This window comes from Lonchura striata, chromosome Z (genome assembly GCF_050655825.1).
Source record: "Lonchura striata isolate lonStrDom1 chromosome Z, ASM5065582v1, whole genome shotgun sequence".
NCBI classification, from domain to species: Eukaryota; Metazoa; Chordata; class Aves; order Passeriformes; family Estrildidae; genus Lonchura; species Lonchura striata.
Genome location: NC_140740.1, coordinates 81,959,934 through 81,984,816, shown reverse-complemented (window position 1 = coordinate 81,984,816; position 24,883 = coordinate 81,959,934). Strand labels below are relative to the sequence as shown.

At 41.7% G+C, this 24,883-nt stretch overlaps 1 protein-coding gene across 4 annotated transcripts in view; it reads right to left on the bottom strand.

Moving 5' to 3' along the window:
- Window positions 1–24,883, bottom strand: part of ABCA1 (ATP binding cassette subfamily A member 1) — a 91,947-nt gene that overhangs the window by 54,655 nt on the left and 12,409 nt on the right. For all 4 annotated transcript variants that reach the window (XM_021534836.3, XM_085565988.1, XM_085565987.1 and 1 more), the window contains 4 exons: window positions 20,856–20,999; window positions 14,843–14,936; window positions 11,468–11,609; window positions 10,489–10,610 (listed from right to left, as the gene is read on the bottom strand). In XM_021534836.3, the coding sequence (XP_021390511.3) occupies window positions 10,489–10,610; window positions 11,468–11,609; window positions 14,843–14,936; window positions 20,856–20,921 (424 nt within the window). In that variant the 5' untranslated portion in view covers window positions 20,922–20,999. The remainder of the gene's footprint in view (window positions 1–10,488; window positions 10,611–11,467; window positions 11,610–14,842; window positions 14,937–20,855; window positions 21,000–24,883) is intronic.

Genomic DNA, 24,883 nt, shown 5'->3' with positions numbered 1-24,883 from the left:
AGGAATATTATGCCCTGGATAATATACAGGTTTTAGATGTTTCAAAACATTAACTCATAAAGTAAAATATATTAAAAAACCCCAAGCAATAGAGAGACTGAAAACCAAATGCCTTGGTCACATCCAGTCACATACTACATGTCACCACAATTCTAATGGCAAATATAAGCACACAAGGAATAGTGCCATGGCACTATGCTATTAAAAATGCATTGAGCTAAGCAGAAGTTGAAAGAGTAAGCTGTGACCAATGAGGACACTGTCCAGAAATCCTTGTACTTGAGCAAGTGACTGTAAATGTAGTAGAAATTCAAATCACAGGAAAAGGCAGGGCTGGACATTTTAATCAAAGGACCATTAGTAACAGCAGAAGTGTTTTCATAAGCTGGCTATGTAAGCATGCATCCATGAGACTGCTAGTTCAAATGCAACCAGAAGACACTTATATGAGAATCATTTGCTCCCCAAAACAAGCAGGCAGAACATTTCCAGCAGTATTTTCCTACTTGAAAATTATCACAGCACCACCTATCCAGTTTGAAGAGTTTCTCCCATTAAACTGGCATGGGTAATGATGAGCCTTAAGCAAAACAGCAGGCAGAGCTTTCCAGGATCAAAGCACCCTGACTGTCCTGCACTTGTACTTGTTCCTCCTTACACAGAAAGGCAGATGAGAAGAGAAAAAGCAACCCCTCCCTTGGGTGTGAAGGCTCGTCCTGTCAGATGTGTGTTCCTCTTACTTGTCACAAATTCGGGGAACCTGACTGACATCTGACTTATTCTAAAGTTTAGCTAAAGCCCAAGTCTGCAGTCAGCAGATCACAGTAGCTCTTACTTTTTTGTGTTAAGGAAGACCTGACACTTCTGGATTTAGTGCCAAGTCCTAATGCTCCTTTATCCAACACACTGCAGCATAAGCCACCTTCAGAACAAAGAGTAAAGCCAATCAAAAAATGCTGAAGATTAACAAGCTAATAATTACACTGTATTCAGCTTAACCAGAAAAATTGTCTACTTCCACTGAAAATATATCTACATCTAAATTATTTCAACCTCCCATAATTGCTCCCTACATTTCTATTTAGTTGGTCACTGCAAAGTTACCCTTATGGATAGTTGTTTAGGTTTGCTTGAGTATCAAGTCCAACAGAAGGAAATAAAACCCTCAAACTTCAGCAGTAAATAAAAGATTATGTTTTCTCTGCCTAGTTTAGGGTAACCTTTGCAACTATTCAAGCCCTTCACTACTGGAAATCAGACTGTTGAGCAACAGCACTTCAAAATAATTGAAGAACTTTCTCAATCTTTGGGAAAGACTGAAAAGCAGATGCTTAGTAAATAATAATTGCCCAAATTCACACAAAGTTTTAGCTGGAAATCATGTCTCTCACATTCTAAGTGTGACACCATACTACATTACACCAGGATGGTCCCAACAGACCGCGCCTTGGTATTTTCAGGAGCTCATCCTCCCAGCTGGTTTTCTACTGGACCGTCAATAAACTAACCAGTCCTTCCCTTTGGTTCTGACATAACGTGGCTGGCTGAAAATACACCCTGGAGCATTTGCACCACTCTGCTTTGCACAGAGGACTGGATTACTTCTAGGCACAGAGAAGAGCAGTGCCTCCTGGTACTTTAGGAACCTGATTCTGTGTACCAGATCAGAAAGCACTGCAACTACCTGAAGAAAATGGCATATGTACACATTATTTCTATGGATACATTAGTAAAATTCCTTGCACTTTAAGGAGATAGGCTGCTGACCGTGTTGTCACACAGTTGTACCTTTGCTACAATGAAAATTGTTGGGACAATGGACTTCCATGTCCACATCAGGTCTCAAGTGTCAAATCAACTTTTTTTTTTTTCTCCCTACTGTTCTGAAGTAGCTTTTTTGTTGGGCAGGCAGCAGTGCTGCTTTCCTAAGGGGGTGGCTGGCACAATCCAGAACAGGCTCACACTTCAGATATTGCTATCTTTGCAGTAAGCTGTCTTTGCCCCATCAGCAAATCTCCTTCTGGAACATATCTATGCCCAGTCAGCTTCAGATATGGTCCAATTATGTTTCAGCTGCAGTTGTTAGAATAGATAGAGAACTATAAGGAAAAGATCTCCAAATATGTAATGGTTTATGCTTATTAAGTTCTGACTGTCTGTGGTTATGTATACCTTCTGACCATGTCAAGAAACACATATCTAAATACTACCTCAGGTAGTATGTTCCTCTAAATATACATTTAGAAGAACAGGAAGGTTCAAGAAAGGGTAAAAAAACCACAAAACACCAAAACTCACAGGAAGGGTCTTATTTAAAATACTTTTAAAGGGTCTTTTACTGCACCATTCTTAAAACTAAAGCTAAATTATAAAGGGAAGGAAACTCTAGCTGTTTACAGAGGATGTGTGTCACAGAACAGCACGAATCTCCCCCACAGATAGCACACAGAGTGCTGCCAGGTCAGCATAAAAAAAAAGCTAGGGCAGGATCTTCAGCTAATACATGAGCTACATTCCACTAAGTTTTCAAACACACACCAATTTTTTATCAGCTGAGAATTCCTGATACAAAGGCTCAAGCAATATGCAGTTTTAACAAACTCTTGTTAATTATTGACACTTAATAAATACATAAACCTATGCCTATTTTTTTAAGTTCTGCAGCTGTTGCATTTAATTCAATTGATTTTCCAGAATTTTGAAATCAAAACATATAAAAGTATAAACATAAAACCCATAAAGTGAATTAAAAATGCATTTCAAAAAATTCACAACTACTACTATATAAAACACAGCAACAGCAAAAATCTCTAGGGTTGAAAGTGGAGAATGTCACATTTTAATAAAGCTGCAAATAAATTCAGCAACAGGTGGCAGAATATTTTAGTCAGGATCCTGCTATTAACGATCACTTATTTTATGACCAAAAATATTTAAATAGAACATGAAAGACTGCCCAAAAATTGAACTGTCATGGATTTTCAAAAAAATTCAGATCAAGCAATGTTCTGTCCTCTTGCCTGTGTAAAAAAGACTTGATATACCATCAACATTTTTTAAAAGCCATCAGCTTTTATTGCATCCTGACTGCATTGAAAACTGCCACATCCTACTGTGTTTGAGAATGAGGGCAGCTGTTTATTTATTTAGCTCACAGAAATGCTGTAAAATTAGGTAATAAGTGTTTGTAATACATACTGAAGATAAAATGTATTATTACGAGAGACAGCTCCAAAGCTGAATATTAACTTCAGAGATATGGGAGGTCAGACCCAAATTAGGCACTCTGGCCTCAGTACCAATCAAACACAGAAGGGTACAGGTTTTTTTTCCAAATGGGGCAATTTCATAATCTCCACTCTCATGAGAGCTCAGGCCCATGGAAATCCCCTGAGAAAGCTGAACTTTTCATCAGATAACAGTGTTACATATTTCCTAGGGGAGTGCTAACACTAAGCTCAATGTGGAAAGTCTCAATCCTGCTGTCTCAACCAACCTCAGAATGTAGCTTAAATAAACCCAATGCAATCTTCCACTAATTAGGCATTTCTTAAGATTCTGAGATTAGAAGTCAGTGAAAAGAAACAGAATTTGCCAGAGTGGAAAACAGAAAATAAATTCAAATTGAAGCTGAAACAGCCTAAGTTTTGGTAACATAGTCCTGATATTAACAAGGTGTACTGACAAGGCTACATACAATGGGGGAAATAATAGCAAAGTGTGAGAGGTTTAACTGTTCACTTCATGCAACTGTTCACTCATTTGCTGGTTTAAAATAAAAGTCAGCATTGACAGACAACACTGACAAGGCTGAAGACTAAATAAAACAACCAGAACTTTTAAAGTTCTCCGCAGCAGTTACTGGTAAGCACAGTAAGCAATTTTTGTTTTCTTCATCATTGTGTCTTTATCTAGACAATTTAAGAAAGATAAAGGTGCAAGAAATTAAGAAATTGCAATCTGCTATCTACCAGAATAACTCTGTTGCTAATTGTAGTTATGGGTGCTGTTGACTCCCTTACACACAATGAGACCATTAAGTGGCACCATACTGACAGTGCAGCCTTATGCCAACAAGCTTGCAGTTTTCCTTGTGTTTTTTACAGATTTCACACAATCTTCTGCAACAGGATTCTCAGAAATGTTTTTCTCAAGCTCCTGCCACCTGGTATATTTCAAACACTACAGCAAGGCCAGATTTAATGTACTCTGCGTATGTTTTTTTCAGTTCCCCATTCAATGAGATTTCAGTCTTGCTCTATCACATCCATACATATCTACCTAGAATCCAAGCTGGCATAATTCTAAACATCTGTCTTCAAAAGTATCTCTGTACAAAGGAAGTTCAGACCAAAAGAAGGCATTAAAGCCCAGTTCTACAGAATCAGAATGCAGCAATACACATTATGTCAACCTCTAAGCAAAGTCACATAGTAACAACTGTTCATGAACAGTCCCATGCAAAACAAGTATGATTCTCAGGGAAACAGACTTTAAAGTACAGCAAATCTTTGTACCTTAACCTCTATCAAGATAAATTTATTAGTTTTATCACATCCTTGGCTTCCAAATAATAAGGAAAGCAGAAGGAGGCTCTATTGAAAGTGATAATACCGTATCTAGTTATATTGTAGTTACAGGTTGCTATTCTCTGAATTATGCAAATATCACGTCACCTAACTAATTAAAGCTATATACCTAACCGCCCAATAAAAAACCTTGGGCCAATGCTGCAAGAAGAAGTTGTGGTATTCACATACCCTCTGAACAGAGAGATACTTAACTATCTCAGGATTTCTCCTGAGAGAACCTGTGAGAGAAGCAGAGAAAAGATAATCAAAACAATTCTTATCTCATTCACTGTTTGTGCCCATGTGGAATGTAGTCTGGAGATTGTTTACCCAAGGTGATTACTTGATTAAATTCTAGTGATTAGTATTTTGAATTGATTGACCAATTAAATCCACATGTGTGTCTCAGGAGAGAGTCACGGGTTTTCTAGTTAGTTAGTGATAGTTCTTGTTAGTGTAATATAGTGTAATAAAGTCATAATATAATATGGTATGATAAAGTAATTAATTAGCCTTGGAAATCATTGGAGTTCAGACATCATTCTTCCTGAGTCGAGGATTCCAGCACCGATAAGAAGGCTTCTCTACTTTTGCCTATCTCTTGACTGTCAGCCTCCCAGTTTTAGTTGAGAACAGAAAAAAATAACACACCAGTTGGATTCACAGAGACACTTTGCTCACAACCTGTAGTAATGGACTTAAAGTGCCCTTCCAAGAATGTTTTGGAAATGTTTTTCCAGAAGATCTGCAGTTGCCTAAACAATTTCCATTTACTTAAAAAAATAAACTCCAAGAATTTTCATGTCTATGCCTGTTCAGCAGCACAGAGATTTGAAGAAAAACTTAATAATGCAAATGTAGAAAAACTTGCCATGTGTACCTGAATCTTCTACCCAATCAACAATTATAATCTTCATGCAACCAAGTACCCAGTATTGGCCACTTCTTCCACTTGCTCATTGTGACAGGCTGCTTCTGACCACACCAGAAACCACAGTGGTTCCCACACAGTCCAGAATTCCCCTTCCTGGAGGGATGCCCTGGGCCAGGAGGCAGTAGCAGCCACGAATGCCCTAGGGAGCTCTGCTGAGGGCTAGTGCGAGGTAACTGCTACTGAATATACAAAGGTAAATTATCCTTCCTACCCACCCCAATAAATCAAGACCTCTCTACTGATACCACAGGGCAGCATTTTTGGCACTTGTTTCTCCTGGCCTAAAGGAAAGGCAAGGACCTGAATGTCACTGTGGAGCACACTACCAGAGAACTCAGGTGCACATCTGCATGCAGCAACAGGAATGCCACCCTGCCACAGATGGTGTTTGCAGGTGTTTCTGGGTGTGAAGGCCACCTCGACATATGGTTTGCTAGTCTTCATTCTAGCCTAGCTGGTTTTTGTTAGGATTCTTCCCAAAGGAAGTCAGGGAGGAAAGCAGTCTAATTAGGCAGGTGTAAGCAGGTATAAAAATCAATCTGAATGTTTAGCTTGAGGGTGTGGGTTCAATTTTGTTAGGGACGAGACACTGAGGAGGGAGTTAGCCATCACCTTAATGTCACCTAGCAGATAATGTCCGACATCCTGTTTCCCTGAGCACCCTGTAATCATACAGTGATACAAAAGCCACCAGATGGCTTCTCCAAAGGCTCTTCTTTAGCCCAAGCCTCTATCATCCTTTGCCTGTTAAGAAAAAAAAAAGCACTAATAGCACTGACCAGACAGGCCACAAACTCCTTCAGTGTCGACATCTCTGTGTGCAGCAGAGTGCAACATCAGCAAAGAATGCCACCCAGCTGATGTTTGTCTCTTCTGCCACAAGCAATACTAATCCAGCAAAAAAACTGGGACAGGCAGGGCACATGTGGAATAACAGCCTGAGATCTGATGCAATTTCTTAGGCGATGTTTGTTTCCCTCTGCCTATTTCATTGCTCCATTTTGTTTAGTTGGGTTGCCTTCAAGAAAAATAGAAACGTGCCCTTTGGGATCACTGAAAACTAAGAGCAATGCAGTAAATGCTAGCCAGTTTGGCTTATATCTGCAACTTTTAGCAGCAACCAAAGAAGATGGCTTTAATTAAAGCTATTAATTTATTACCCTGTGGCACTGCAGAACAAAGTATTTTGGAGTCCTGTAGACAGAAGGAAGAAATAAAGAAAATGTGCCTTAGAGTCAATAGCGAGCTGTATCTCCATCTTTCAAAACAGGAGAAAAGCTTATTTCCTGCAAACACTTAACCTGATGAAATGGCACTGAGGCCAGCTGCAAATTCAGTGCCTGCAAGCAGCAACCCAAACCTACTGCACCTAACAATCCCAGCAGCCTTGTTGTGTTCTTGAAAGTGCCGTCACCAAGGTCTTTGGCTCTCTGTACTGATTTGCACTCTGCCTTATCACGAGTGTTAAAGACCTTGGTGACATTGCTGGACAGACATGTAACAAGTGGGACAGAGAGGGCACCTGGCACCTGCGTGCAAAATTGATTGTGTTACAGTATGTGTGTGCCTGCACGTAGATTCCACTGCTTGGGGCTTGCAGGAAGCAGCCACACAACAGCAGAGCCCAAAGAGCATGGCAGCTGCATGTGCTGAACTCCATCACACCACCACTTAGCACTTCATCCTGGCATCCTGGCCAAAAAAGGTACTACAAGAAGCAACACTGGACTGTTCCCTACGGATAACACCTTCCTCTCCAACAGATAGATCTCTGCTGTTCCTCCTCAAACTCCTCCACAAACAGCCCTGTTAGGAGGAATTACCTCCCACCTTCTCAAGAAGTGCCCAAGAGACACAAAAACGAATGGATAGTGTGTCCTGAACAAAAATGTAAGGTAGGACATGAAGGTTAACAAATACACAGACACACTCATACCTGTGCAAGCAATGTGAGCCATCTTAAGTAGGTCTCTCATCCCCAAGGTTCAGCTCATACCTAACTTCAGATCAGATGACTAAGAGTCACACCTTGAACATTAGTTTGTGAGGGTTGTTTCAAAGAAGGTTCAAGCAAAAGGACTTTGGCAAATGCCCTCTGAACAGATTCAGACATCAGAAGCCAGATATAGACATGAATGCTCTCCATGACTAGCATTAGCTCCAATTTGCAATGAGAGATCAACTCCTGGAAGCCTGTATCAGAATCATCAGGCAGTAGTGGGAAGAGTGTGTGAGTGGAGAAAGGAGCTACAGAAATTCCAACAAAGTCCATGTCACACACCAAGGAGCCCATTGTCCATTCCACTGGGGAAGTTGCAAAGGTGCACCTGTCTGCACCACCAATTCACACAGCTTCAGGTCCAGGCCAGAGTTAAACCATACAGGATATTACATTTTCATTTATTAGCTTATTGATAATTAGCCCTCCTGTTACTGAGGGAAACACATGATCAGAGACAATGCTTTCAGGCTGGGTGGTGCACCTACATCTGACACCCACTACTGTTTCCTTAGGTTCCCAGAGTCACTAGAAGAAATGCCCCCGAGTAAAGAGGATTTGCATCTTTCACACCTCATTGTCAACAGCAACTGAGAGTTGACCTTCCTTGCACAGGAATCTAAGCACTGCTAAGTATAAATACATGAGTGCTTCCAAAATCACAGGATGCTGTTTCATGCATGCTGTCAAAGAATGAATCACACAGCCAAGGAGTGGACAGCATGATCCACCAAGCTGGATGGCTTTTTAAATTAGCATGAGAAAGACAAACAGGCCTTGTTCTCCAAAAGCCTAACCAACAATGGACATTCTGTCATTCTAATGACACAGAGGCTTGCTTTTTTGATTAGACATTTGAAATATTTTATTACAGAAATATAGTCTGTGATGACTGGGTCTGAGGCTTGTTTTTACAGTCAGTCCACTAGTCTTTACAGTAAAGAGAAAACATGAGCCTTCTGACTTTGAACTTGTACAGCACTCCATATGCAAAGCTCTTCCTGGAATCACTCCTCCCCCTCAGACCTTCCCAGCAGCAAAAGCTTCAGTTTATGGCTTTGATAGTGTTCTTGTAAATGCCCATGTCTGACATCCACTGCATGTATCAATACAAAACACCAGATCAGGATCTACTCTCTTTGGAAGCGTTAACTTGTCAATGCAAGTGTAAAAGTAGTAGTGCTCAAGAGTAAAATGCTACTACTAGAAGTGTAAAACAAGTAACAACAATATCTGTCATTCTGATGGAGAGAGCTTGCTCCCAGCAAATCAAACCAAACAGTTGAAGATATCCATGAAAACAACATCAAACTTCTCCTTGGGAAACAGTAAACTCATTTTGGCTCTGTTCATTATGTGTCCATCTCTGCACAAAGGGTTCACACTGTATGCTCTCCCTTCTGAAGCTGCTCCAGATTTAGGTAAAAGCATGAGGAAGCCACTCACCAGTGCTCTGAGTAGAAAGAGAGAAGGCCTGGTGGTATGGATACTGAGCTCCTCAGCAAGGAGGCATGTCCTTTATACACAAGTATGAACTGATGGTCAGAGTCAGTAGACTCCATGGTATTATATGCAGATGTGATCACATCAGAATTCTGCACAATCCTGAAGAGGACAGAGGGGGATTAAATATCCAAGACAAATACCTTGCACAGTCCATCCATGTCTGTACATACATTCAGCACATACCTGCCAACCTGTCACTAACAGTGCATGTTATTCCAAGGTGACCTGCAATGTACTGAGCAACACAGAAAAGAATGTAAAAACATCACCTCGGCTTTAAGTGTGCTCAGCACACATCAGACTATGTGACACTATTCACATCATACCATCTCAGATACTTTTCTCCCTGCCTGAGAAATATTTTCAGCCTGCCTGAGCCATTCTCAAACGATGAGAACTAAGAACTATTGCTGTGAAACCAAGGGCAATTTTCACAAAACACCAAAATACCACCTATGTCCAAAGAGCTCTATACATGCTGCATAAAGATTGTGGGTGAAGATCCTCAATGACTGTGATCCCTTTTCTATTTCCCTGCTGCATGTCTTTCTAAACTGTTACTTTCCATCACTTCCACTAGCCACAATCCACACAAACACATCAGCCAAGATAGATAGTCTTTCAGAGAAGAACATGCCAAAAAACTTTTACAAGGTGCCACATCAGAGAGACCTGGCAACAGCAAGAGGTACACCATGTTTCCTGAGACTGGACAGAGCTCTTCCATGTCCCAGATCTGCTGCAAGGTTCCCATGTGATTTTACACTAGGCACTCATTCACCTGGACAGGACAGGAGAGCACAACGTCTTTTCATACAAGGTAAAAATTGGAGGATTCTAATTATCATCGGAAACAGGGCAGTGAAAACAGACAGTTTTATTTTGTACCCTGACAGACAATCTCAGAGAGTATACCTCACCAAAGTCATATAGGGACAAAAAATCCCCCTCCAAAACCATACACAAGAAGGGAAATGGCTATTTCATTGTCAGATAATAATCAGGTTTGAGTTTGCAAATTGGAGGCCAACATCAGTTTTTCCCCATCTGTGTTCTTCCAGCACACTTCCCTCTGGAGCTCAGGGGGTAGAACACTAAATTGTAGCTACATTGTGTTCACTGCTCCACAAAATATCAAAATAACTAGTGCTTTCCAAAAAGACACACTACTTCAGCTCCTTTGAGAAAACAAGCACTTAGACTAACTTCAGTGCGCCCAGGATCGCAGTTTCACATCCAATACAGCTGCTGTTCTTGGCATTACACACCACGCCTTTTTTTCTTCCACCAAATAAATTTAAGAGCACCAAAGCTCTGACACAGGAGAGGCTTAAGGTACTTCTGCAGGATTGGAAAAACCTTGATAAACTGTAAATTATAATCCTGCACGTTCATATTATGGCATGTTCCTGAAATTTACATGGAATTAACCAGGCCAGAAATACCAGATATATTGACTCTTTATATCAGGCTGTTACCTAAGCCAGAGGAATTTCCCAGCTTGCGTAGTTTTCCCAGGACCATCTGGATATCCTCTATGCTTGTGTCCTGCTGGCTGTACAGCAGTAACCTCCTGGCATCCGAGAACAGGCGGGAAACACTGCAGGAAAACAGAAAAACAACCAACAGTCATCAGCTCTGTGAGCCACCATCCACAGATACATACCAATTCCAAACTTTAATCTCCATTAATTATGTCACCCCAGCACAAAAACCCTTTCCTCAATGACTACCCTGTGACAATCCAAGAAGCCTAATACAGTATGTCTGCTAATGCAAGGTCAATCTAAGTTACACTGAACATCATGCATTTGAAAGCATTTTTAGGATGGAGATGTAGAGGGCTTCCTGCTGCCTATAAACTGCTGCTTCTTAGAAGCACAGTAATTCAAGAATACCCTTGCTCCTTTCAAATCCTTTTCCAGATTGCAGATGCATTATGCTCTGACTAAGACTATCTTTCCTGACACCTTGAATGTAGCAAGTAAGGCAAGGTATAGAAAAGCTGGCCATAAACTGTGCCTCTTGCATCATGTTATCCAGTAATAAGTAATAAACATCAGGGAGTATTCCCTACACCTGTTCACTGCCTCTGTGCTGTTCAGAGGTACATTAACCAGAAAAAAAGATGCTTTGAAAAAGGAGCATCTTAAAAAGTCTTACTATTTTTGGGTCAAATTCTGAGCCCACATAAGAGAATGGACTCAGTCCTTATCCACAAGAAGCTTTTCATTCACCAAGAGATTCAGGTACTTGGACTTGGGAATTCTGCACACCTACCAGCTGCCTGCTAGCCCCTATGAACTTGGCAGATGAAGAATCTGGTACTTCAGAGATGGTAGAAACTGCAAAACCCTCACATATTGTAAGATTGCACAACTGGTAGGTGACTCCCAAATATCCCTTTCTACTATGTTTCCCCAAGAACAGAGATGAGGCAAAAGCAGACAGACTCACATGGAGGCATTGAAGTTTCCAACAATACCAGGGGATTCCCCAGGGGTTGGATAGCGGAAACATGGGTTGTTGGCATTGCAGATGATCCCCTGTATCCACGGCAAGGTTCCTGCTGAAGGCATAGCTTTATTTGGAAAGTGACCTAGAATAGAAACACAGGAGTTAGGAGACAAACACATGATACAATCCTCTAATACACAGCACTGTATTTGAAGAGCAGTGCTAACCCTGCACTGGTTATTGACTCAAGGTGCCTATGAAAGAGCAGAACAGCCAACACTAAGAAGTATTGAGCTTGTATTAGACTCTCCACACTGCTCTTTCAATCTTCTTGCTGAAGTCTAAACCTTTCCACTAAAGAACTAGTGAAGTCACAGTCCAGAATTTACATCTTGTTGAAGAAGAAAGCAGTAGCAAACTACTCATGGCAGATCTCCACCAGTATGCCACTTGTGAATCCCATACCCCCCAATGACTGGGAAAGAAAAGCCTCCCTTGTACAATCCTGGACCTTACATAAGCTGTCAGGCTGCTTTTTGCAACGAGTTTGCTTCCTCAACCCCACATTAGGGAAGGGATCCTGGAGGAAGATTATGCCCCTTCCTCAGTATCTTAAAGCTCAGGATGCTGAGGATCAGATGCCCAGCCCCTCCTCTCTGGTGCCCAGCATGCAATCTCTCAGGGGGCTGGCTCCCTACCTCCACACACCCAAAGGAGGTAACAAAGCCCAAGAAAGAAGTATCAAAGATGTAAAATTACAGCAAGATGGATTCATATGGATGGCTGAAGGAAGATGGGAATCTTACCAACCCTCCCTGAAGAAAGCCAAGGACTCTGCAGGAGAAGGGTTAAGGAAACAAAGTTTATTCTTTCCAGTACCCAGTTCTCTGTGCTCCTAGTTCTCTGCTTAAAAGAAGAGCTATTTACCTGACCTGACTTTACTTTCATTTTGCCCTTTTGTTCTTCTTGGCTGAGAGGCTTCCGGTGAAGTAGGAGGAGGGATAAAGAGAAAAATGCTAAGACTTTCAGATTCATCTTGTAAAATTTCCCAGAGAATCATCTTCTCTGTCCTCCATGCCTTTAGTTTTACGTTGTTAGTAACTCAAAGAAAATGTTCAGAGCAATGTCAAAAGAGGAATGGCACACAATAGTTTATGGTAACCTTTTAGACATAGTGATGCATGTAACACCAGTTTCTCCTAGAGTAAAGCAGGAATCTGTTGGTTTTAAATCAGATAAGATACACACAAAACAGTGCAACAGCACATAATTTTCAATTAGATTGCTGCAAACACCTAGCTTTTCAGAATATATTAGTAACATCTTGTCAGATTCTCTCCCTCCCACCAAAAAAGTGCATTTTGAATACTTTGAAGGGTCACAGAAACAGATAAGTTCTATACAACACAAGACAGCACTAGCACTCTGGCCCAACAGAAATCTAATATGCCTTCTCTCACTGGCCTGCTGAAAGCCACATAACTATCACTTCAAAGTTAATTGTTCCTTCACATTTTAAGAGAAAACTTCCTTATACCAAGCTAGGCCATTAGAAACAAGAAACCCTGACAACAGTCCAACCCTTGGTTCTTCTCCAGGAAGACAAGAAGGGAAAGAAAGCCAAAAATTTTACTTGTTTGTTGAAAAAGACTAGCATTAAAATACTGAGGCTATGTGGAAGCTACAAAGCACTTTCACACAGCTCTGTTACTGCTATCACCAGGCATTACTGCTATCACCTACAAGTGATTTCATAACAGCATACAACACTGCCACTACAGATAACAATCCTAATTCCCTTAAGGCATCCACAGGGTTGCCAAAAAGTTTGCCATCAACCCAAAAGCCTTCTATGTCTGCTCACAGTTCAGCAAAAACTGCTTCACTTCATAACACATCCACATCTGACAGCGTAAGTGAACATTCAGTGAAACCAATCCAGACAACACAATTCAGAAATTCAAAGATTCTCCTCATAAAAGAGAATTAGTCATAGAAGTGAATTAAAAGTTACCAGATGCCCTGTGCTCTATAACTGCTGAGGACAATGTAAGAAGGTGGACAAAGCAGTAATAGTCAACATAAATGGGAAAAGGATTGCAGGTGAAAGACTCAAACCTATGCTCATGACACCATATGTGCCAGGCTACTGACTAGCAAGACCAAGTTGAGTAGTTCTACAAAATCACAGCTCTTGCTAGGTTTCAGTTTATATACATCCCTGCCATACCCAAAATTAATTACCACTGTGGTTGCTAGTTATTTATAAAAGCTGAGTGGAGTGCTAATTGCTTCTCTTCAGCTTCATGTCTATATTGCAGGTATCTCTCCTAATGTCACCATAACGTTCAGTCAGAAGAAGCAGTTCAAATTCCATGTAAAGTATGAGATTTAACTTAGGGAAGTTTTAACTATGCTGTTGAGTGCTGAAAAAAAGCAAGTTAGGCAGTATATGGGATCAGCAGAGTCCAAAGTGTAATGGGAAACTGCAAACACAAACACCTCAGCTTTAAAAGATACCAACTTGAACACCCAGCAAACAGCACAAAATGCCCCAGACACTGCAAAGACAGGATAAGTGCTGTAAAAGGGAGTTATTTCCTTATTTCAAGAAAGAAACACTTCAGAGGGCCCTTTGGAAACATGTTTTGCTAACCCTTAAACCTTACCTTGCAGTAATCAGGCTAAGGAAAAAAAAACAAAGAGCTTTCCCACAGTTAATTGCAGTATGAAGCTGTCACCAAACACAGTAAAACAGCATCATTTTGCTAGTAAACAAGTCATGCTTCCTAAATCAAATGGCAACCAAAGAGGCCTATATATAGTAATTTATAAAAAACAAACTTCCTTTGAAAGAAAAGCAGAAATGTGCACATTTAGGGAGCAAAGAGAAGAGTAGAATTGCTTTTTTGTCAGCAGAGCTGACACTGTAATAGTTTGAAGGAATGGAATCACTCTTGCGCTCTTTAATGTGATACATTAATGCATTTTACTACCTGGAAACAAGATTGCTTTCTTAGAGATCTTAGAACACTATATTCTTTTATGCTAAGTCACACACAGATCAAAAAAGAAAAATAAGACTTGGGCTCTGTGCAGGTTTTACAGATATTGCAGAATTGTACAGCAAATTCTCAGGTAATATAAATACAAAATGAGAAATAGCAAGAAAAAGAGCAGCAACCTACAGTCCTGGAGCAACATCATCAGTAAACTGCAGTTCCCAAGGTGGAAGCAAAGGAGTTATTAAGCCCTCCCACATATTTCTGACTGAAATAGGGAACCACTGCTCTCTGCATCTTGCCAGCTGCATTATTGCATTCTAACCATGAAACAAAAAGCATTCTGGGTGCAGCTGCTGTGTTTGGTACTTACATTCATGCTGCTCATAGGGCGGATATGAAAGTCTTACAGAGATCAGGATGAAGAAGATAAACAGAGGCCAGGCAATTTCGACCAGCAGCTGGAACTGGAAACAATAAAGGCAAAGTATTAAGACATCATACTCAAAATAAAGGTCAGACCAGAAGTTCTAGGACAATCCAGTTGTAAGCCAAAACAGTTTTGTAAGCACTGTCTCACTTTGCTCTGCCTACGATGCCAGGATCAAGAAGTTTGTTAGTCTTGCTTCAGAGGATAATCTGCAAAGAACTACAATTTTTTTCTCATTCACCGTGCCAGTTATTCAACTAAAATGGATGTGCTAAAGGGCTATTTTTGGCTTCTTTTTATATCTTTCTGTCCCCTGACTGAAAGAAGCCTCCCAATTAATATTTCTAGAAATGAGCTGAATTTTTCATCCAATATTTTGAGGCAGCGGGTACTTACATCCCACTCTCACAGCAGACCATTAAGCTTCTACCCCAACACATCAGGCATGGAAATTGTGCTGATGCATGCTACACCAACTCTTTCAGTACTGCAGAATGTATTGGTATCTAGAAAGCAGAGCTACTAAGATTAGGCTCATATCTAGTCTGTTTTTTTCTAATTTATGTTTTTTTCCTGAAGGTAGGCAGCACCCACTAGTGCAGGTCATCTGCAGAAAGGCAGTGAATATCAGGTAAATAAATAAAGAACTCAAGTTATTTAGAGGGACAAGACAATAAGAAGAAAAAGCCTGCTATTAAATATACAACATTTCTTAGACAAAGAATTGAAGTGCAGAAAAATTCACTGAGCTGTGTCACATCCCACGGAAGATGTGGACAAAAGCAAGTCTCCAGCCTAGATCTTCCAAGACACAAGCTGAAGTTTCCCAGACTTGAGCTTCAGTATCCACATCCCTACTTTCCCACTCCAGAAAGATTATATTAACATGTATTTTCAGTAAGCTATGAGACAAGCAAAACCTGAAAGCTTTTTATGCTGCTATTTCACATGTTTCTCATCTATTACCAGTAGCAGAACAGAGTGTTTTCTCGGTCAAATGAAGAAAAGTATTTTCCACTTCTTTCCTGAAAAACTTAGTCTTTTCTAATAAGAGGTCTACATCATTCTCCTTAAAAGCCAGAATGTAAGACCTGCAACCTAGTGGGAGGCAGTATCCCCACCCACAGACATGTTTTTCCATCTTCCATCATTAACAGCTGAAACTGGATTCTTAATACTCAGCACAAGGCACTCTATGCAAACTTTGAGGTGAGAGACTTCTAGGTAACTCCTGTAACTCAACATAAGCACACACTGTAAAAACACAGCATTAAAACAAAGGCCACTTGATCCAGCAGAGGAAATTATGTAGGATGGCTTTTCACAGATACCCTTCATAGCTGACATCAAACAGCAAATGGCACCCCTATCTAAGAGGAATAAGAATTGAGCAAAAGTCTTCCAGGCACTCCTGGTAACAGTGCCAATCTCTGCAAGATAACTCTGGGATATTGTTACCCATTGGATTCTGAGATTAGCTCAGCTGGTTAGAGCATGGTGCTAATAATTCCAAAGTTGCCAACATAATCCCCACAAGGGCCATTTACTTAAGAGCTGGGCTTGATGATGCTTTCAGCACAGAATATTGTCATCTGTTATTGTCATGCACACACTGTACAACTACTGGGTGAGAAACTCCACTGAGACCACAGTAACAGAGGTGCCAGGAAGATGCCTCAGTATCTCTGGGGCATAAACAATTAACGATGTAATGGCAGCACACACTCAGCCATTAACATTGACAGCCTGCTTCCACTTGCATTAAACAGTGCTCTGGCTTCCAGAGATCACTGTTTAGACGAGGACACTGACAACTTCCTATTTCTGTTTTCAGGATACTCTTATAGCGGCTGCCAGGACGGCATAGCTGGACTTTTCCTCCACTTGATAGAAAAGTGCCTATGAAACCAGGACTAGTCCATTCCATCTTCCAGCAGCAATGGTCATGCTTTAGCACATGTCACAGCCCTCTGCCACCCTGGCTGAAGGCAAGCAGCATGCACCCCAAGCATCTACTGCTACACTATTGAACAGTGTCAGCTGAGCTTGTGGAGGCTTCCTGGGGTGACCAATGCAGACAGATAGCCTCTCACAGCCCTGCAACTGCTACAGAGCCAATGAGAAATGCTGCCCTTGAGCTCAAGCCCTGGCTTGCTCAGAGAATATCAGCCCCAGCCGCCCCACACTGGGGCGGACAGCAGTGCCCAAGCAGCCCTGTTGCTGAAGGGGGGACAGGGCCACCTGCACACACAGGTCCTCTTCTGCAGGCCTGGTTACACAGTCACAAAGGTAACCACAACTGGGCTGCATGCACAACACACCTCACTTGGCACATCAACAGGCTGGGGAGGATAGAAAAAGGGGCAGGTGCACCTTTACAGCTGAAGGAAGGCATCACCACAGGCACCAAAATGCTGCATTGTGAGAGACAGCTGGCAACTGCTGCACCAGAGGCTTGCACAAGATCAGAGTGTCAGGAGCACATCAGTAGAGACTCCTCAGCAAGTCTCTTGTGCTGCTTGCTCCTAAAGGTCAGTAGGTTCCTTCCCCTACTGCTTCCTGACCCTGCTGTGACAGCACTTTTCATCCACTCTGGCCTCTCTAGGCACAGACACAAAGATACTAAAAGGGAACATGTCCCACTGAGATTCATTCTAAGCAGATACTGAAAAACTAAGTCTCCTCTGCCACTTTTGTGCTGCAATGACCAGCCTGGTAAATAATGAAATGAACATTCAAGCACCCAACCCCTCACCTATCCCCCTGCTCCATCTGGAGTTGAAGAAGGAACATCCCATTTGCACACAGCAGGAGAAATCGGCTAGGAACAAATTTGTCCCAATTTTACCAAGGTTAATCCGTAAAGCATGCCAAATTTATACCAGTTGCCTGATTCAGGATGCCATTAAACACTGAGTTCTGCGTTGTGTCAACAGGAAGTCTGTTGAGCAAGAACTAAATAGACTATCACCCCATCCCACTGTCAACTCCCCTTCCCACCTTTATGATCCAGTTTCAGTGTTAGCTACCAGAAGCTAACCAGTCTCTCCAAGCAAGTTTGAGGTGTCTCCTCATTTGCAGGAAAGCAGGGAGAGAAAGGTTTTTACACAGTGACCCCTGAACATGATTTTTCTTTCCTCTCTCCCTGTGAGCTCCTTCCCCCCACTTCAGTGATGCTGGAAGCTATCCAGTACAAAGTACCACTTGAACTGCACACATTAGGGTGAGCTTTGAACCCAGGTTTCGCAACGCAGCCCAAACTCACAGCAGCCAGCAAGGCGGTTCAGTGGGAAGCCAAGGCTAGCCCACATTTTTTGTGAGAAGGGTAAGGATCAAACTATTTCTAGGCTACACCTTCAGTAAGTACAAATGGGAGAGAGCCTTCATCAGCACAACCCAAGGACAACGGCCTCCTAACAGGAAAGCAAAGAGAGAAAGAACTGTGCAGCTGTGATAACAGCATGGTAAGAGATGTTCTGCTCCTTCTCTGCCATTTCCTGTTAAGAGGGCTTTTCCTCCTGACATCTTCTCATCACAAATGAGAACCATTAATGAGAAAACTGCTGCATAACTGAGGAGCCCCACAAAAACAAGCCATCTCTCAAGCCTTCATTACAAATTGACTAATAATCAGTGTGGAATAGAGATTATGAGCAGTTTCATGCCCTCTGGGGTACTTGATGGGAAACCAGTAGAGCAGATCTGTAGATACTTACCTGTCAGAAGGTACCAAGAAATAGCTGAGCAGATCCAGAATGGTTACTCTGCTGTGTTTCTCTGGCACCCTTGAAGAATATGAATGCACCTCTGCTGCCCAGTAAACCTATAGCTACCTTGACATGACACACATGCTAAACACCAAACTTTTACCTGATACAACACTGGGACTGCTCAGCCTGGAGAAACACTCTTTAAAACTACCTCAAATGAGGTTATAGCAAGGTTGTTCTCTTCTCCCAGGGGACTAGTAACAGGACCAGAGGACATATCCTCTAGACATTTCAGGAGTCAGGTCAGACATCAGGAACAGTTTTTTCACTGCAAGGGTGAAAAGGGCAGGCATTGGGACAGGCTGCCCAGAGGTGGCAGAGTTGCTGTCCCTAGAAGTGTTCAAAAAATAACTGGGCATGGCATTTAGTGGTAGAGTTTAGCTGGCACGGTGGTGTTCAGACAAAGGCTGGATTTTATGATTTTGGAGGTCTTTTCCAGTCTTAATGTCTCTATGATCTATTATCTTCAGAAGATCCTGGCAAAAACATATCAAACCATCATTCCCACTGTAAAATTCAGCTCCCCTGAAATAGCCTCCTGGTTTATCTAGTTTAGACATCACTCCAGAAAATCCCACAACATTCTAGAATTCCCCTACTTTCTAAAGGCAGTCTGGTAACCTGCAAAATTTAGACCTCTAGTAGCAGGATAGGAAGAGTATTTTTAGCTCTTAGGGCCTAGGTTACATGGGCAATTGCTGAGATGAGACAACCTTAAGGAGCCACAGCCAGCTTTGAGACTACTTCCCCAGCTTCATTTGTAACATTTTTCTAAACTAGGAGACTGTTCACAAGGCCAGGACATAACGCACATTCAGAGAGCAGACAGGCTCACTCCTTGCAGTTGACACAATCCATGACCCCTCTGGTGGGCAGTCCTATCCTGGAAGATCAAGCTCCATAAAGGGCAAAAACACACAAAACAAAAACTTTGTCATCATTGGCAGCTATGTTTATATACAAGAAAAGACAGAGGTGGTGAGCCCCTTGTCTGTTTTATTTAACAGTGGACTAATTCCAGCTCTGAATTCACTGGACCCAAGTCCTGTAGAAACAAGCCTCAGACACCTCAGTGAAGACTTCAGGGACTGTGACCATTACCAGTGGTAAATATGATAGGCTTTCCTCTCTTGTGACACTGAGTTCCTAAAACAACCCAAGCAGCTGGCAAGCATCCTGACATTTGAAAGGTTCAGAAAGCTTATCAGAGACCACTTTCCACTCACCACTTCATTAACTCGTGTTCCTTTTGCATTCCCTACTGATACCTCCTCAAGGTCAGATCCACTGAACAAGTCTGCACAAATCACACCCTTGTCCAACACAGGTATTCCCTAAACCCCCATGCTTTCTCAGACTTTTAGCTGCTTGCAAGAGGTACAGCATCCTATGAGGTCTCAATCTAAAGGCAAAAGAATTTCAAGAACACCATACTGGATCCACACTCCTGTGTCCTTTTTATCACAAGGAGAAATTCTTCTTATGTATTGTCTATTCTTAACACGTAGATTTCCACACTGTTAACAGATGGTGAGGACAGCATTTTCAGCCACTCAGAACACACCTTGGCAGAAGAACATCAGTTGCCTGGGTCTACCCTCATGCCAGTGCAAGAATACGTTTCACACCATCCACTTAATCTATATCTTCTGTTGTAAAGTTACATAGCAGGTTTGGGATACTCTCAATTATTAAAGTGACTGGACATGTCTGCTATTGTCTCTGCCACTTCTGCCATGAGGAAGTGGCAGGATTTTGTTGTCATTGTTGCAGCTTGCAGCATTCAAAAGGTTTTAGACTCACGGGTGCATCCTTGCAGCCTGGCAATGCCTCACCCACAGAGCAGAGCAGGTCACAGCACAGGTTTTCATTTCACATCTTTGTTGCTGCACACAGCAGTCATGCACCCTCCTTGCCTGATCTGTACTCAAACACACTCTCACACTGGAAATCAGGACAGAAGTATTGAGCACCTTCAAGCCCTCTGGTTTCTGTCCACCCACCACTCTATCCAGTTTGAATACAGTCTTTCCAAAGCCAGACCAATTGCTCAGGCAGGGATCATTAGAGGAGGAACATTAAGTAAGGTACAGGATGTTTGCCAGTTTTTCTTGAAAAGCTGTATAGGCTTGAAAGCTACAAGATGGTAACTTAAGATCTCAAAACACCCTTGGGCTAATACTTACAGTCTGTCTTCTTCTGTACGTGAAGTTCTTCCATAGCAGCAATCCCAGCTGCGTCCAGAAAGCCATCTTCCTTCAGCAAAGCCTAGAAGCTCTCTTTGTGTAGCAGCAGCAGTCCACAGTACAGATGTTGTGGCCAGGCATTAACTAGCGAAAGAAAAGAAAAACAGGAAAAAAAGTTGGAAGGGGAAAGTTCTGTCATTCAAAACAGAAAAGGCAACAAGACAGGGAAAGACAAGAAGCTGTACTCTGTGACCCTGCAGTGCCTCCGTGGAACACCCCACTGCCTTCTTTCTTACCCTATTCTCTCCAACCAAGTCTCATGGGTCTCAGTAAGCTCAGATTTAGACTCACTTTTTCTCATCTCAGAGCTCCAAAGCACAAAAAGAGGTTTGCTATATAATTTTCTTATTTTCTGCCTCAGAAATTCCAAGTGCAAGGACAGCTCAGAGTGAGAATAAGTAACAGGCTTTGAAAAACTATTTAAATATCCTTCTGACTAAGTCTGAACCATACAATTCAACCTTTTTCCTTAAAGCCTCTTTCCATATTCACTTTTATAATGGTGAAAAGCTGTCTGTCAAATTAGGAAAACCTTTGTTTGAAGTTCAATCAACACCATTTGTAGGAGAAAGTGCTGTGCATTTAACAGGCAAGGGAGAAATGCCCATTCCCATGAAGGTAAGTAACTAAGAAGGATGATAGGGTTGTTAACATTTAAATGAAGTGAAAAAAAAATTGTTGTTGAGTCTGTGTTCAAGTCTTGTAACCACCTGGCCTCCAACACTGTTGTGCATTAAATGTGTGTCTTGCTACAGTACAAGAGCACAGAGGATTAAAAAATATTAATAATTTTTAAAAATTAATCTCTTTGGTGGCAATTAATAAGAACATAGTATAGTACCATTCCAACAAGGCTCAATCTTAAAGCTCTACGGTGAGCTTTCACTATATTAGTTAAATGTCATGAAACCATTTTCCCAGAATTAATTCAGCATATCTTAATTTACTTCCAAGTTTTAAGGCCACTTCAAATTAAGAGCAGTTGAATCTTGAGTAAGTGTCTGCACAGGAACTTAGTTAAACCACATTAAATTAATTCTGATTCATGTACCTGAATACACTTTGCTGACAGAATCAGCATTAAGAGGAAAACTAGCACTTGATTCAAACATACAGCAAGAGAATCACTCTTTCCAATACCTGTTAAATTTGGAACACACATACTTTTGAATCTGATGTCTCACACAACAGTAACCTAGCCTTAAGATTCAGAGTTGCATGTCTGATTGCAAACTGCATTGAAACGATTACCAAAAATTTGTAAATGTCCTAGGAACACAAGGCTTCCTTGGGAAATTCTCTGGCCAGACCTACATTGGAGTAACATTAGATAAAAAGTTAAGGATGTGAGCTTTGAGGTGATGAACAATTTTCATCTTTAAGTAACATCCAAAAGTAAATTCCATTACTACAATGACTTGCAGACTAAAAACTTCTCTTAATAATGTAGGTCTGTGTTACAAAAAAAAATTCTCTAACATGACTAACAAAAATAAACCTGTGACACTGAGTTCTGTAGGCGATTACACAGTAGTATCACAACAGGACAACAGTGCTTCTTAACACCAGTACAGAGAACCAAAGAGGAGTAATAGATGCATACAAAACCTTACAAACTAAACCTCACAGCAGCAGCAGAGCATGCAGTCAGCACAGTCTCAATAACTTCTGCCAGATGCTGCTCTAACTCGCTGACAGACCTCCACAGATGCACCTTCACAGAGTCGTGCCCAGCTCGTCAGGCAGGACAGCCATCCTTCCCTGCCCAGTGCATCCTGCTGGGTGAAGCACCCTGACACTAACACACGGCAGATCCATGCACATCTGGCTGGTAAACCATGACTTACCAGGAATATGTAGCAAAAGGTATTGGGCATGCTACTGGCACACCCACAGCAGGGAAAAACCCGAGGACAAATCCTGGCTGATGACTGCATCCATGCTCACAGACCCAAAGCACCCCTCTGCTTACAGCCTTGGATATGGGGGGGTAGGGGGGTCTTTGAAGCACCTCCTCTTGATGCCAATATTACATATCTAAAGCTGCAGTCAACCTAGCAACACAGCTAAGTAGGGAATATTGTTACCTCTTCTTTGTACTACCTCTACTCTTAAGTTTCTGAATATTATTTCAGGGATTTAGCAATACTTTTACTTACTCTAAAGGGGAACCTGGATTACTTCTCACATAGTACACAAGCACTTACTGACCACTAATACGGTACAAAAGTCTTTTTAAGAACACTAAGATAATTGCTCTTTTAATGCATTTTCCCACAAGGATACTGGTACTGGTCTGCGGGTCACAGACCTCCATTTGATTTTTTTGTGCTCTCCACCATGCCACAAAATCTTTGCTGCCCGAGTCTAATCCTGCAGCCATTGCACAATTTTGGCATACAGAAGCAGAGGACTGGAAGGGACTGTATAGCCTTCTAACAGTCACGGGTAGTTATGCAATAGCTGTTTTTTATCTTCAGAAGGGTGTTCAGAGTACCCACTCCATACTTCATTCCCATGCCCCCAATAGTGTTAAATCTCTGCAAAAAAACCCTAACTTCCACTGTTTTCCAGAAATTAAAGCTAAACACCAAAACCCATAAGAATGAAGTGCCTCAAGAAGCGTACAAGAAGTATCACATGGAGAGTCAAAGGGACTTTTGGTATTCTCATCAATGGAATTAGATCCTATTCCTGCACCTTAATATCCTGCACAGAGGCAAAACAGAAGTTCAATCAATTTGTGGAATGACTGAACCCAAATCAAAGGGTACCCAAATCAAAGGGTAGCTGGTTTAATGCAGATCAGTGAAAATTCAGATACTGATCCCTTGCAACTGCAGTCAGTCCACAGGATCCAGAGCATGGAAATACTGCTTTATAGATTACCTCATGTCAGCAAACTGTAGCGAGCTAAAGGCATGTATTTTATCATTTAACTCATCTCAGCTGACCAGCCAGAAGCATGCACAGCTAGGAAGACTCAGCTGTGCCACCTGCTTGAACTTCAGCTTTCTAAGCTAAACTTTACTGGGAAGAAAACAAATGATCTGGCCTGCTCTGCCTGGACAAAAGTTTTAACTGACATAAAAATACTGACTTTTAATGACTGTCCAGATGTAGGCATACCAGCTAAATCTCTGCATTAATGTAGGGCATGGAGCCTAACAGTGGGCTAATCAAGAATGGAAGTGCACCTGAGCCTGAAGAGTATCCAGTTCTTCCAGCCATGCTTGGGTGACAGCTGCAATGACACTGTATGCCCCAGTCAGTATGTGTTACAGACTGATGAATAGGTTTGTTAGTAGTCACCTGTGATTTTCATCCACAGAAGCTGATATACTTGGTTCATTGCTGACACAAGGTTCACTTGAATAACTAATCCATCAGAAAGCACTCAGCAAACTAATACCAGGGGAAAGTGGCTGAGCATCCTTTCAGATGTTCTTCCAGCTCGCAATAGGCAAGAACTGTAAGCAGAGACTCAGATAACTGATGAACCCAACACTTCCAACTTGGTTAGAGCTGAAGTCCCACTTTATCACCACTTCAGACCAGTTTGGTAAGTTCAACATAGCTGGGAAATACAACTCGCCATTTAGTACTGCCGTGCCAAAACTCTGTTAGTTTCCAATGATGGATTTTATGTCTCACCTGTGTAAAATTTTGAGCCAACAGCAGCTATCAATGACCACACCTAACACTCATCCAGAACTGCCTGAAGCAGAAATACTACTTTCTGTCTAGAGTAAGAAAAGCTGCAGGGATCCATCCCCATAGCATTAGTTTTCCTGTGATATGAAGTACCACAGTACAACACCCAACCACACAATTAAAGCACAGATTACACACACTTGTCCCATGGTCTGTCTTTGCAGAAGACTCCCTCCATTTTGCCCTGCTGCAGAAGTCCTGAACAGCCTCCCGACATACACAGCTGCAGTTTTATCTCATTTTCTGCAATTCAG